This window comes from Sturnira hondurensis, unplaced genomic scaffold (assembly GCF_014824575.4).
Source record: "Sturnira hondurensis isolate 20B ecotype Veracruz unplaced genomic scaffold, ASM1482457v3 Scaffold0004271, whole genome shotgun sequence".
Lineage (NCBI taxonomy): Eukaryota > Metazoa > Chordata > Mammalia > Chiroptera > Phyllostomidae > Sturnira > Sturnira hondurensis.
Genome location: NW_028076902.1, coordinates 2,127,124 through 2,141,135, shown reverse-complemented (window position 1 = coordinate 2,141,135; position 14,012 = coordinate 2,127,124). Strand labels below are relative to the sequence as shown.

The following is a 14,012-nucleotide window of genomic DNA, read 5'->3' as shown; positions in this document are numbered from 1 at the left end:
CAATGTGAACAGTAAAAACACATCAAACTCAGTTATTAACAACAACACCTAAAAAAAGCAAACTAAGTGGACAGCTATATCAGGAGCAGAACCATAGAAATGGAGATCACATGGAGGGTTAGCAACAGGGGAGTGGGAGGAGGAGAAGTGGGGAGAAGGTACATAAGTAGCATAGATGGTAGGTAGAAAATAGACAGTGGGGAGGGCAAGAATAGTATGGGAAATATAGAATCTAAAGAACTTATGACACATAGACATAAACTAAAGGGGGGAATGGTGGGGAAGGGGGCGTGCAGGGTGGAGGGGAATGAAGGGGAGGAATGGGACAACTGTAATAGCATAATCAATAAAATATATTTAAAAAATTAAAAGAGAGTAATTTAGGTCCTCAGGCAGATTTTACTGTTTATTATTTAGACAGAGATTTTATTCCAAATTTACCTAAAAGATCCTGGCAATAGATTAAAAACAAACAGCTTACTCTTTTTTTAAGAAAATGAGTTTTTTCCTTTTTTTAAAATTGTTGTTCAAGTACAGTTGTCTCCACTTCCCCCCACCACACTCCCTCACCCCAGTCATCCCTACCTCCCACCCTCATTCTTAACGCCCTTTGGTTTTCCCCATGTGACCTTTCGACATGTTCCTTGATGACCCTTCCACCTTTGCCCTCCATAATCCCCTCCCACCTCTTCATTGGTTATTGTTAGTTTGTTCTTAATTTCAGTGTTTCTGATTATAGTTTGCTTGCTTGCTTGTTTTGTGGATTAGGTTCCACTTATAGGTGAGATCACATGGTATTTTTCTTTTACTACCTGGCTTATTTCATTTAGCATAATCTGCAGTTCCATCCATGCTGTGGCAAAGGGTAGGGGTTCCTTCTTTCTTCCTGCTGCATAGTATTCCATTATGTAAATGTGGACAGAAGTCTAAATGAATAAAATTCCTGACAGATGAGCTCTCCTAGACACTGATGGCTGCTTCTACCACGGGTGCCTGAGTAGTCAGAAGTTAGCCTGCTCTTGGTAAAGAAACTGTGCTGGAATAAGGATAAATGAGTTTATTTTTTATTAGCCAGTCTTTAGCTTGTGTGGCAGACTGGAAAATTGAGAAACAGCCCTCACTGCCAGCCAATTCTCCTTCATAATATTTTTGCTTAGCAAGCACTGGTGTGGAAGAAGCTCGAAACTGGGTATAAGACAGAGAGGGAGCTTATAATCTCACATACATAGATCCCAAACTACTACAGGGCCAGATCTCACCATTCTGAGCAAATCAGATGTAAAGCCCAGTTCCTGATTAGAAATAAGAGATCTGGCTGAATCCGCTTAGTTGTCTGACAGCAGAAAGGCTAAGGCTTTCTGAGGGTATTATCTATTTCAGCTTCTGCATTCTTTTAAACACAATTTAAAAAGTAAAACAAGTGAAAAGCAGAAAAAATGTGACCCATAAGAAGAAAAAAAGCATACAAGAGAGTAACAGATAACTAAATGGTTGAAAGTAATAGATACGACTTTAACTTATGAATATACTAAAGAACTTAAGAAAAATATACAAAAGGGGTGAAAAGATGGAGAATCTCATTGGAATAATAAAAAGACTTAAAGAAAGCAAGTAGAAATTGTAGAACTGATAAGTATAATATCTAAAATGATTAAGTCATTGGAGAAGTTTAAGGATTACCTGGACACAATAGAAAATATTAGTAAACACAGAGACAAATCAATAAAAACTATCCAAAATAAAGTGCAGAGAGAAAAAAATCAATAATAAAAAACACATCCTGAGTATGAGTTCTATGGAATAATTCCACATAGTCTGACATATATGAAGTTGCAGTCTGAAAGAGAAAAAAATGAAGTACAATTGTTGGAAGAAATAATAGATGAGAATTTTCAAAGGCAGTTGAAAGACAATCCAACAGAGTGAAACCCAAGCAGGTCAGAAAACCATACCAGTCAAACTGTTGAAAACCAAAGTAAAAGGAGAAAGGCAGTGAAATGGTATCTTTAAAGAGATGAAAAGAAAAGAGAACATTAAAACTGGCAACCTAGACACCTATATACAAGGAAAATATTCCCAAAAAGGAAAGATGAAACAAAGATATTTCCAGACAAACCAAAGCTGAAAATTTCACGTTATAATACAAAAAATATTAAAAGAAGTTGTTGAGCTTTAAGGGAAATAATCACAGAAAAAAATCAAGATCAGAGAAAGGCATAATCAATGTGGGATACATATCAAGGGAAATATAAAACAATATACTGTATTTTTCAGATTATAAGACACACTTTTCCCCCATATTTGGAAGGAAAATGAGGGGTGCATCTTATAGTCCAAATGTAGCTTTACATTTACATTGGTGAAATACTGTGTTATTTATGTTATTAAATATTTTACCACATTTTTTGCTTCAAAATTTCTTTCCTTGTTTTCCTCTATTACCTAGGTGTGTCTTACGGTCAGAAAATATGGGTAATTTTAGTTTCTTTGAAAGACAATTGGCTGTATGAAGTAAATAGACCAATATACTGTGGGATTATAATATATGGAGAAATAAAATATGACAATAATACAAAAAGCAAGAACACTAACAAGAATTACACTATTGTAAGGTGGTTAACTGTTTCATGAAGCTGTGTAATAGTTACTCATGCTAAAATAAGATGAATTAATTATAAATATTATAATCTAGAATAACTATTTAAAATAATACAAAATGTGAAACTAAATAGCAATGAGGGTACTAAAATGAAATATAAAAACAAACAAACAAAAAAGTCCCAAAAAACTGCAATTTCCAAATAAAGAATAAAAGGGGGAAATAGGGAAAAATAAAAGAATAATTAATTAAGCCCAAGAATAGCCCATGTAATTACATTAAATGTAAGATATATTCGACACTCAAAACTGAGTTTTAAAAAAAGACTCAATTCTATGCTGTTTATAAGAGACATATTTTTTAAAGATTTTATTTATTTACTTTTAGAGCTGGGAGAAGGGAAGGAGAAAGAGAGGGAGAGAAACATCAATGTGTGGTTGTCTCTCGTGCAGCCCCTACTGGGGGCCTGCCCTGTAACCTAGGCATGTAGTCTGACTGGAAATCGAACTTGTGACCCTTTGGTCCACAGGCTAGCACTCAATCCACTGAGCCACAGCAGCCAGGGCAAGAGATATATTTTTAATGTAAAGGTACAGAGTGACAGTAAAAGATGAAAAAGATGCATTACGAACACTAATCATAAGAAAGCCAATGTTTGTACATTAGTATCAGAAAAACTAAACTTTAAAAGTATCATCAGTTATAAAGATTGATATTTCACAATAATAAAATTCCCAAATAATTTTTAAAGCCCAAAATTGGTTCTCTGCTTAGATTAATAAGCTTGATAAATCTCTTTTATCTCCATACAATTTCTGAAGGCTTATGAACTCCTGTGAGGTGTTTATGGACCTTGACATAAAACCTCTTTTCAAATTCACATTTTTTAAAATTCAATAATTTTCTTTTCAAGTAGATGACCCCCTCAATTCCTAAAAACCATTCCTACTGTTATTTACTTGAGTCTTGCAAGTCACCTTACCTGAAATGTCACCTTCTGGCTGATGTCAGACACGCGGAACTGCTTCAGGAAGCGCTCATCCTTGCTCCAAAAGAGGCGAATGTCAGGGATGTCGTAGAGGATCATGGCCAGTCTTTCCAACCCCAGGCCAAAGGCCCAGCCAATCCGATCTTGAGCACCAGCTACAATCAGGAAACGACAACAAAAGAAACACTGCTTTAAAAATCATAAAGAGTTCACAGGTATATACCACTTTTGGGTACTAACCAATAACAATGGTGAGTGCCTACTAGTGGCAAGGCACTGAGGAGGGGCTGTGGGGACATCCAAGATGATCCCAATATTAGATTGCCCCTGTTTCCCATACTCCTTACTTCCCTCACTGAGACACTTTGGAGTCATACTGTCTCTAATATTGACTTCCATTTCTGATTAAATGGTAGGCTCTTTTAAGCCCTGGGTCCTGCCTCCGATATGTGATTTTTCTGTAATCCTGTTTGCCCTGATTCAAACATAACTATGCTCTGGTTCCAAATGATAGGCAGATGCATTCAAAACCTGCTACAGTGGACCGCTGGCATTCAGAAAATGTGTGTCAGGCCTCCAAGAACTGTGAATAACATTAGAATACAACTCTAACTCTTAGAAGAGCTACCTCAACAATACAGTGAGAGCAAGCAAGCCAAAATGAAATGCACCACTCACTCAACAGGTAAAGTATCTTGTTTATATTATGATAAGGCCATGAACACTATGGGTTTATTTCACTTATCTGAGGCAAAATAATACAGAAGATAATACACTGCTGTGTGAAGAAGGTGAAAGAGCAATTCACATTGCTGGAAAAGCTCCTGACAAGAGCTCATGAAAGGAACACAATTTCAAATGCACACTAAAGCAGCAGTAGGATCCCTGGGTAGGCTGGATGGCCTCAAGCTTCCTACCCGGATGTGCATGCCCTGTATAAATCCCTGCCTTTGAGTGTAGGTGCCACTTGTGAATGAAGTGGATTTCACTCCTGTGATTATATTACTTTATATGAGTCCATCTTAGCAAACTAGATTCTCCTGCTGATAGGAGAAGTGAGCTCATGATATGAAGTGAGAGGCCAAGAGGCTAGGACCTGAGCGGGCCTTAAGAGATTGAGCAAGGTCCTGGCAGTCAGCAAGGATATAAGAACCTCACTCCCACAGTCATAAGAAAATGATTTTTCCCAACAGCCTGAGTGAACACAGAAGAGGACCTGGAGCTCCAGCTGAGAACACAGTCCTGCAGACACCTTGGTTTCAATCTATTGAGACACTGAGCATGGAATCCAGTTGATATCTGTGCCCAGACTCCTGATGCAAAGAGACTGTGACATAATAAATTTGTGTTGTTTTAAGCCACTAAACATAAGATTAATTTGTTGCCCAGCAAAAGGAAACTAATATGGATCCAAAATGTGGAGAAAGGTAAAAGAAATTCCAGACTAAAGAAACCTCTTTGATAGTGAAGGTGTGAAGGTGCAGAGAACACGGTTTAGGAGTTGATTCACAAAGACAGCAAGTTAATTAGTTTACTGTAAATTAATCATTCATAAGTTGATCATCTATAAATAAAACAACAAGGACAAACATGATATAGAAGCCATGAAGAAGTATGAACCTCACTAAACGATTTGTTTAAAAGGTAAATGAAGGGAAGGCAGGGCTGGAAGGGAATATAAGACAGAAAACTGTACTTGAACAAGAATTAAATTTTTAAAAAAAGGTAAATGAATAAAAATATTATATAAGATCGCAAAAAGGAAGACTCACGGATTGGCCCAGAAGTGGGAAGGAAGGTGTCTGAGAAAGAAGTGAGTGGTTGGCTAAGTAGAGAGCACCAGTGTCCCTGAGTAAGAATGAACGTTCAAGTGAGGAGGCGGCAAGCGTATTTAACCACACAAACAATGGACCACAAAAATGTGCGCACAACTCCTGGCAAACTGATCGGCTGCCTAAGAGAGAAGGTGAACAGCAAGGCAAAATACTGTAAATTCACACTGATGCATGAAAGCCTTAAAAAAACCCTGGAGAATAATTAAAGACAGAAAAATTGACAAAATCATGATATACTGCTTTTTTATTTGTTAATAAGGGTCTATAAAATGTTCACACTCTTTATTCTTATGATTCTATTCAGAAATTAATCCTAAGGAAATAATCAACAGAAAAAGATAAATGAAAGAAGATGTTTGCAGCAGTATTACTTATAAGACCAAAAAATATGAAAACAACCTAAGTGCTTCAAATTAAGAAATGTCTTGCTCTGGCTGGTGTAGCTCAGTGGATTGAGCGCGGGCCTGCGAACCACATGATCGCGGTTCAATTCCCAGTCAGGGCACATGCCTGGGTTGCAGGCCAGTTCCCGGCAGGGGACGCACAAGAGGCAACTATACATTGATATTTCTCTCCCTCTCTCCTTCCCTTCTCCTCTAAAGATAAATAAATAAAACTAAAAAAAAAAAAGAAAGAAATGTCTTAAAAATCATAGTATATTTTAATGTAGATTAAGAATAACTTATATGAATAAATGTTTATAAATTTATTAAATAAGAAATTATGAAAAGTATTTGAGAAAATGAAATATGATACTATTTAATAGATACAAATGAGAACCGCAATGTAAAGAAATAAAAACAAAATGTGATGTTCAAGGATTATAATGTGTAATAGTTTTAGAAAACTTAACAAAGTACCTTTGTTATTCTTTTAGAAAGTAGAGAAGAAAAAGAGCAATCTAATTTTTAAAATGAACAAATAATGTTAAGACATTCACAGAAAATGAAAGAAAAACTATACTTAAGCAAATGAAAAGCTTACTTAAGAAAAATGCTACATAAAAATGTGCCAAGTTATCATTGTTTTACTTACCAGACTGGAAAAATAAAAACATTTGGTGACATAACATTTGAAAGCAAAGCCAAGGAAAAACAAGCATTTATACATTGCTGGCAGGTTCATTTGCAGTTTTTAAGCTGTCCACCTAAGGAGTATATCAGTAGCTATCAAAATAAAAAATGCGTGTACCATCTTGTTACTTTAAGTACTAGAATGTATTCTACTTATAGGAAATTATGAATGTATAAGGCTATTATTTATTGCAGTATTACTTATAACAGCAAAGACTGTAAGCAACCCAAATGTTCACCAACAGGGAACTGATTCAATAAACTATGCTGTGCCCATTCAATGGAATATTATTATTATAAAAGTTTGTGACAGATTTCAAAAACTAAAAGCACCAGATGTTTGTTTTGTTTTTTTATATTATATGCCTTTTTATATAAAGAGTGACTAATACCTTAGATAATAGAAATATTGATGGCTAGACAAAATATAACATTTTTTGTTTATTTTTAAGAGGGTGTAAGAAGAAAAAATTATTCCTCTTTTGTCATACTGGTACCAAACTTTCAGGAAAATCATATGATTAGTAAAAATGGATCTGTCTGTTCCCCTTACAGCCTGAATTGGTCTCTTTCTATCTGTAAAACATAATATATTTCTTTTTAAAAAGATTTTATTTATTTATCTTTAGAGGGGTAGGGAAAGAAAAGGGAAAGAAGTATTAATGTATGGTTGCCTCTTGTGGGTCCCCTGCTGGGAACTGGCCTGCAACCCAGGCATGTGCCCTGACTGGGAATCGAACCGCAGTTGTTTGGTTTTAAGACCCGGACTCAATCCACTGAGCCACACCAGCCAGGGCTTAAAACGTAATATATTTCTAAGCATGCAAATGTCATTCATTACCTGTGGGGTTTTAAAAAAAATACCCCTCAAATTCCTTAATACCCTTTCCCTTAAATCTTAGTAGGGGGAAAATGCAACTTCTCAGACTATGAGAAAAGGCCACACAAAAAACACCTGGTTTTCTTGAAATACTCTCCAGACACGCCTCTCAGGATTCTCCTTCCAGAACATTCTCTCTTGGAACCCCAGTTGCTGTGCTGAGAAGGTGGAGATGCCATGCTTTCTTAACCTGGAGAGGCCACGCAGGGCGCTCCAATGGACAGTCCAGATGCAGCTAGCTCTCAAGCCACCTCAGCCTCAACAGCAGGCGCTGAGTGAAGCAGGTTCAAGAGGATTCCCGGCTGAGGTTCATAGTGTTTTGGATGAGCAGCAAACCACCTCACTGTGTCCTGTCTCAATCTGTGGCTCTACCCCTTTAAGTTTGGAGCCATTGGTTATTCAGCAAAAGATAAGTAGAATATCACTTTTTTTAAAACTTTTTAAAAAATATTTTATTTATTTATCTTTAGAGGGGAAGGAAAGGAGAGAGGAAGAGAAACATCAATGTATGGTTGCTTCTTGTGCATCCCCTGCTGGGAACTGGCCCCTGCCAGGAACTGGCCTGCAACCCAGGAATGTGCCCTGACTGGGAATCGAACCTTGATTGTCTGGTTCACAGGCCTGCGCTCAATCCACTGAGCTACACCAGCCAGGGCAGAATATCACTCTTGTTAAATCATCTGGGCTTTACTTTTATTACAAATATTTCCCACTATGTAAAACAAAGCTAAACTGTTGCTACAAGTTCATATATTTGAAATATAAGAATGATGCAAAAAAGACTAAGCAGAGATTCCGTCAGAAGAGTTCTGAAGCTGGGAGCTTGAAACAGGATGAACCCACTATTTCATAGCACTTCATATATACTATAACATTAATTATGTCAAAATACCAAAGGTCATACCACCTATATTTTCACCACATTGCTCATCCTACAAATAAAACTGTCCTAAGCCCAGGCTACCCAACATCCCTTTTCCAAACCAACTATTATTTTTCATCTTCTTTCTCCATCTTGGTGAATGGGATCATCATTCATCTAGTTACTCAGTAAATATGAACTCCAAAGGCTACATCATTTCAAACAGAGACTTGTGAATTATATCTCAGAATTTCTTTCAAAACCTCTTTTCATTCTAGTTCCACTGCTACTGCACACTTGTGCCTCCAACAAACACCTGTCACCTGGAGCATTCTAAGAAACACCTAATCATAGTCTGTTTCTGTCTCCCTATGAAGTTCGTCTATGATAGTGTCCCCCAATTTTTTTAAAACATAAATCTGGCCCTGGCCAGGTGGCTCAGGTGGCTGAAGCATCATCCAGTACACAAAAAAATTGTGGGTTCAATTCCTGGTCAGGGCATATACCTAGTTTGTGGGTTTGATCACTGGTTGGGCATGTATGAGAGGCAATTGATGTTTCTTTCTCACATCGATGTTTCTGTCTCTGTCTCTCCCTCTCCCCCCCGCCCTTTCCCTCTCTAAAGATATCCTCAGGTGAGGATTAAAAAGAAAAATACTCATAAATCTCAATACTGTCACCATTAAATGTGTGTGACCGTGGAAGAGTGACTAATTCATCTCAAAGAGCCATATTTGACACTTTGTTCTTATTTTGCACTTATACTTTTTCTAAAACACAAAAAACTTAAAGTTGTCTCACAGATCCCCCTCCACTCTAACTGAACTTAAACACTCATGAAACCAGAAGATTAGATGTGCAAGGTCCAGCTGGAAAAATGCTTCATCATAAGTTAAATCCTTCAGCTATCACATGGTGTCAAGTCATTCATAATAAATGGAAACAGTATTCATCTATAAGGTATAGATAGATTGGGAAGAACTGGTTGTTAGTGAAGAACTTCGAAAAATTCCAGTACATCACAGGCTAGTAATTTTGCCACACGTAAAATTATACACAAGACACTGCTCAAGAACACAATTCTTTTCAAGGGCAGATGGGCCATTTGCTAACATAAATGATATTCTGAGACACCAAACACATCTCAAAATATTTTAAAGGATTAATTTACGGGAACTGTTCTATGTCTAAAGTAAAAATAAATCAGAAATCCACAATATAAAAGTATCTTTAAAATCCTCCAAATAAAGGGAAATTAAATAACATATTTTTAAATAACCCATGAGTCCAAGAAGAAATCACAAGAAAATTTTAAAACACAATAAGTGAATAAAAATTAAGATACAACACATAAGTATGTACAATGCATCTAAAGCTATGATTCAAAAGAAACTTACAGTATTAAATTTTTATACTAGAAAAAAGAAAGGTCTCAAAGATACTACCTTAAGGAACTAGAAAAAGAAAATTAAGAACAAACCAAGAAGAACAAAGGGAAAAAACAGCATTAAATAGTAAGAAAACAGAAAAACAACAGAGAAAACTGAATAAAACAAAAACTAGATTTTTGAAAAGATCAAAAAAACAGATAAAGTTCTAACCAGACTAATAATAAAGGTAAAAAAATTGAAGAAACAAGACATGAATTACCAAAGTCAGGAATAAAAGATAGGACCTCACTAAAGACAGATCCTAGAGACATAAGAAGGATAATAAGATACTCCTATAAATAAACCTTATGCTAAGCATATCAACAACTATTCAACAACCTACATCAAATAGAAAAATTCCTCAAAAACAAAAAACGATCAAAGCTTATTTATTAAGAAAAAAGATATAACCTACATCAACTAAAGATACTGAATATGTAGTTAAAAATCTTTCCACAATTAAAACTCAAGTACCAGATGGCTTTACGAGTGAAATCTATCACAATGTCAAAAAGCAATAGTATTAATTTTACAAAACTCTTCCAGAAAGAAAAAAAATGTATGAGGCTATGTAGGGTAAGTGGAGGCAGTCTGGCTTCCTTACCCAGGTGTCTGGGTAGCCAAGGGAAGCAGTGTTCCCATAGCTTTGGAGGGGACTGATAACCAGAGTTCTCATAGCTTGAGACTGGATCCAATAAACTATTCCCATAACATGAGGTGGATTCGCATGCACAGAATTATGTCATGTTATATAATTTCTGGCATCCTTCCAACTTTGTTCCCCTCTAGTACTTGGACAGGTAGGGACTCCTTGCTGGGGCAATGATGATGAGAGACATGCAAGGGTACAGGTGCCATGATGGGCGCCACAGTGGGGAGAAAGGACCATAACATGAGACATGCAGATAGACACACAGCTTTCAGCATGCCTGCCTCGTCCAATAATGAATAAAGGCATGCCAGACATCCCAAAGGCTCTGTGAATATTTTTCCAGCTGCACGAATACCATCAACCTGCCTGGCCTTAAAGGGTGGCAACATAGGCTAGCATTACTCTTATACCAAAACCAGATAAAGACATTAAAAAGTAAAAAACTTCAAACCAATATTTGTCATGAACATAAAAAACAAAACAATGGGAGAGAGGAGGGGAGAGAATTTCAGGGGAAAAGTGGAAGGGTTTACAGGAACAATTATAAAGGACATACAGACAAAAACTACAGGGGTAGAAATAGGAGGGAGGTGGGTAGGGCTCGGTGAGTGCACTGGGATGGGAGTAAGAGACAGAAAACTATACTTGAACAATAATTAAAATAAAATAAAAAATAAAGAACAAAAATATTTGCTAAAAAAAAACAAAACATAAAAAATGGGCTTCCGTCAAAGATGGAGGAATAGGTGAACACACTGTGCCTACTTGAACAATCAAAAGAAGGACAATGGCAAATTTAAATACCAAAACAACCCAACTGACAGAAAAACTGTACTGAAGTCTGTACCAGTAGGAGAGGTAGAGACAGCAGCTGGGACTGAGAGGACTCACCACAAGGCAATGGCTGACAGACTGGGGTGCCCAAGGCAGCGGCTGGTGGACCCAGCAAGGCAGCAGATTGTGGAACGGGCAGTCCCACATTTGTGCACAGATAAACCAGGTGAAACGGGAGAGTGGGATGGACCTCATAACACAGGGTCCCAGCTCTGGGAAATAAAGCGTCAAACAACTGACTGAAAACACCTGTGGGGGTTGAGATGGCAGTTGGAGAAACTCCCAGCCTTACAGGAGAGTTCATTAGAGAGACCCACAGGGTCCTAGAATGTACACAAACCAACCCACTTGGGAATCAGCACCAAAAAGACCAAATACGCTTGGGGGAAGGGGGTAAAGTGACTGAAGTGCAGCAGAGAGAGGACCAAGTGCCATTGTTCCCTCTTAGACCCCCTCCCCACATACAGCATCACAACACAGCAACATGGGTTACCCCACTAAGGTGAATACCTAAGGCTCCACCCCTCACTATGTAACAGGCACATCAAGAAAAAAATGGCACAAACAAAGAACAGATTAAAGCTCCAGAAAAAAATACAACTAAGCAATGAAGAGAAAGCCAACCTATCAGATGCACAGTTCAAAACACTGGCGATCAGAATGCTCAGAGAATTAGTTGAATATGGTCACAAATTAGATGAAAAAATGAAGGCTATGCTAAGTGAAATACAGAAAAATGTACAGGGAACCAATAGTGATGGGAAGGAAACTGAAACTCAAATCAATGGAGTGGATCAGAAGGAAGAAAGAAATATCTAACCAGAAAAGAATGAAGAAACAAGAATTGAAACAAATAAGGAGAGGTTTAGGAATCTCCAGGACATTTTTTAAAAGTTCCAACATCTGAATTCTCAGGGTACCAGAAGGGGAAGAGGAAGAGCAACAAGTGGAGAAGTTATCTGGCCAAATAACAAAGGAGAACTTCCCCAATCTGGCAAAGAAAATAGACTTCCAGGAAGTTCAGGAAGCTCAGAGAGTCCCAAAGAAGTTGGACCCAAGGAGGAACACACCAAGGCACATCATAATTACCCAAGATGGAAATGAAGGAGAGAATTGTAGAAGCAGCAGGAGAAAAGGAGGCAGTTACGTACAAAGGAATTCCCATCAGACCATCAGCTGATTTCTCAAAAGAGACCTTACAGGCAAGAAAGGGCTAGAAAGAAGCATTCCAAGTCATAAAAGGCAAGGACCTACATCCAAGATTGCTCTATCCAGCAAAGATTTCATTTAGAATGGAAGGACAGATAAAGAGCTTCTCAGATAAGGTCAAGTTAAAGGAGTTCATCATCACCAAGCCCTTATTATATGAAATGTTAAAAGGATTTATCTAAGAAAAAGAAGAAAAAGACATGTACAGTAAAATGACAGCAAACTCACAATTACTAACAACTACACCTAAAACAAAAACAAAGACAAACTAAGCAAACAACTAGAACAAGAACAGAACCACAGAAATGGAGATCACAGGGAGAATTAGCAACAGGGGAGTGGGAGGGGGATAGAGGGAGAAAACGTACAGAGAGTAAGTAGCATAGATGGTAGGTAGAAAATATACGGGGTGGGGTGGTAAGAATAGTATGGGAAATGTAGAAGCCAAAAAACATACATATGACACATGGACATGAACTAAAGGGAGGGGTGGAGGTGGGTGAGAGGAGGTATGCAGAGGGGAGTGAAGGAAGGAAAATGAGACAACTGTAATAGCATAATCAATAAAATATATTTAAAAGACAAAAACAAAAAACATTTAACAAAATATGAACAAATTGATTCCAACAATACACGAGAGGACACTTTACCATGACTGGATAAATCCCAGGAATGGAAGGTTAGCTCCACATGTGAAAATCAATCAATGTCATTCATTATATAAGCAGATTATCAAAGAAACACATAACCATCTCAATAGATACAGAAAAAACAAGTGACGAAATTCAACATCCATGCATTATAAAAACTCTGCAAGTGAGCAATATAAAAAATTTCTCCAATCTAATAAAAGACAAAATAAAAAATAACAGCTAATGTCATAATGAATGCTGAAAGACTGTTGCTTTGCCCTCAGGGTCAGATGGAAGATAAGAATGTCCACTCTCATTATTTATTTCTATTTCTATTTCTAGTAACCTGAATTCCAAGCCTTTGAAAAAACGCTAAAGCAAAAGCAAAAACAAAAACAGACTAACAAGAAAATGGTAAAGAAAAAGTGAAACTGTTTTTGTAGATGGCATGGTTGTCAATATAAAAATTCTTAATGAATACATTTCAAAGGTAATTAATACGTGAGTTTAGAAAATTACAATATACAAACATCCATTGTACACTTGACTCGAACCTCAAGCCCTACCTGGCTTGGCTGTCAGGAGAGACAGGCCCAGACAGGAGACTGGCTCTACTTAAGAAACCAATGCTAAAGTCAGTGAGGGGGCCATTCAAAAAACACCTGAAATCTTAGCCATCTGTACAACAAAGTTTAAGAACTAGATTGTGATTAGGAACAGGGAGCAGCTGGACTCCAGCTTCCTCTAAGTTTACAATCTTTGATTGTCAAAATCATTCTTATCAAAAAGCCTTCTTGTGACAATCAATTGCCATGGAGGGTTGCAAGAAAGAATGTGGCATCTATTTGCTGAACTGTATCAAATTTTACCTTTGAAACACTTTGTCTTGCTCTCATCTAAACTTGCTTCTTTTGAATTGCACCTCTGCATTGTCCAGGGTCCTCCTTGTCAAGGGTGCTGATCACTGTATGACATACCTTCCCTATGAGACTTCGGGAAATAAACTGAAATCAGATCT

General features: G+C 37.3%; 1 protein-coding gene across 5 annotated transcripts in view; it reads right to left on the bottom strand.

The window, feature by feature from the left end:
• Positions 1-14,012, bottom strand: part of FARS2 (phenylalanyl-tRNA synthetase 2, mitochondrial) — a 557,835-nt gene that overhangs the window by 227,951 nt on the left and 315,872 nt on the right. For all 5 annotated transcript variants that reach the window (XM_037045359.1, XM_037045361.1, XM_037045362.1 and 2 more), the window contains exon 5: positions 3,582-3,742. In XM_037045359.1, coding sequence (XP_036901254.1) covers positions 3,582-3,742 — 161 coding nt within the window. The remainder of the gene's footprint in view (positions 1-3,581; positions 3,743-14,012) is intronic.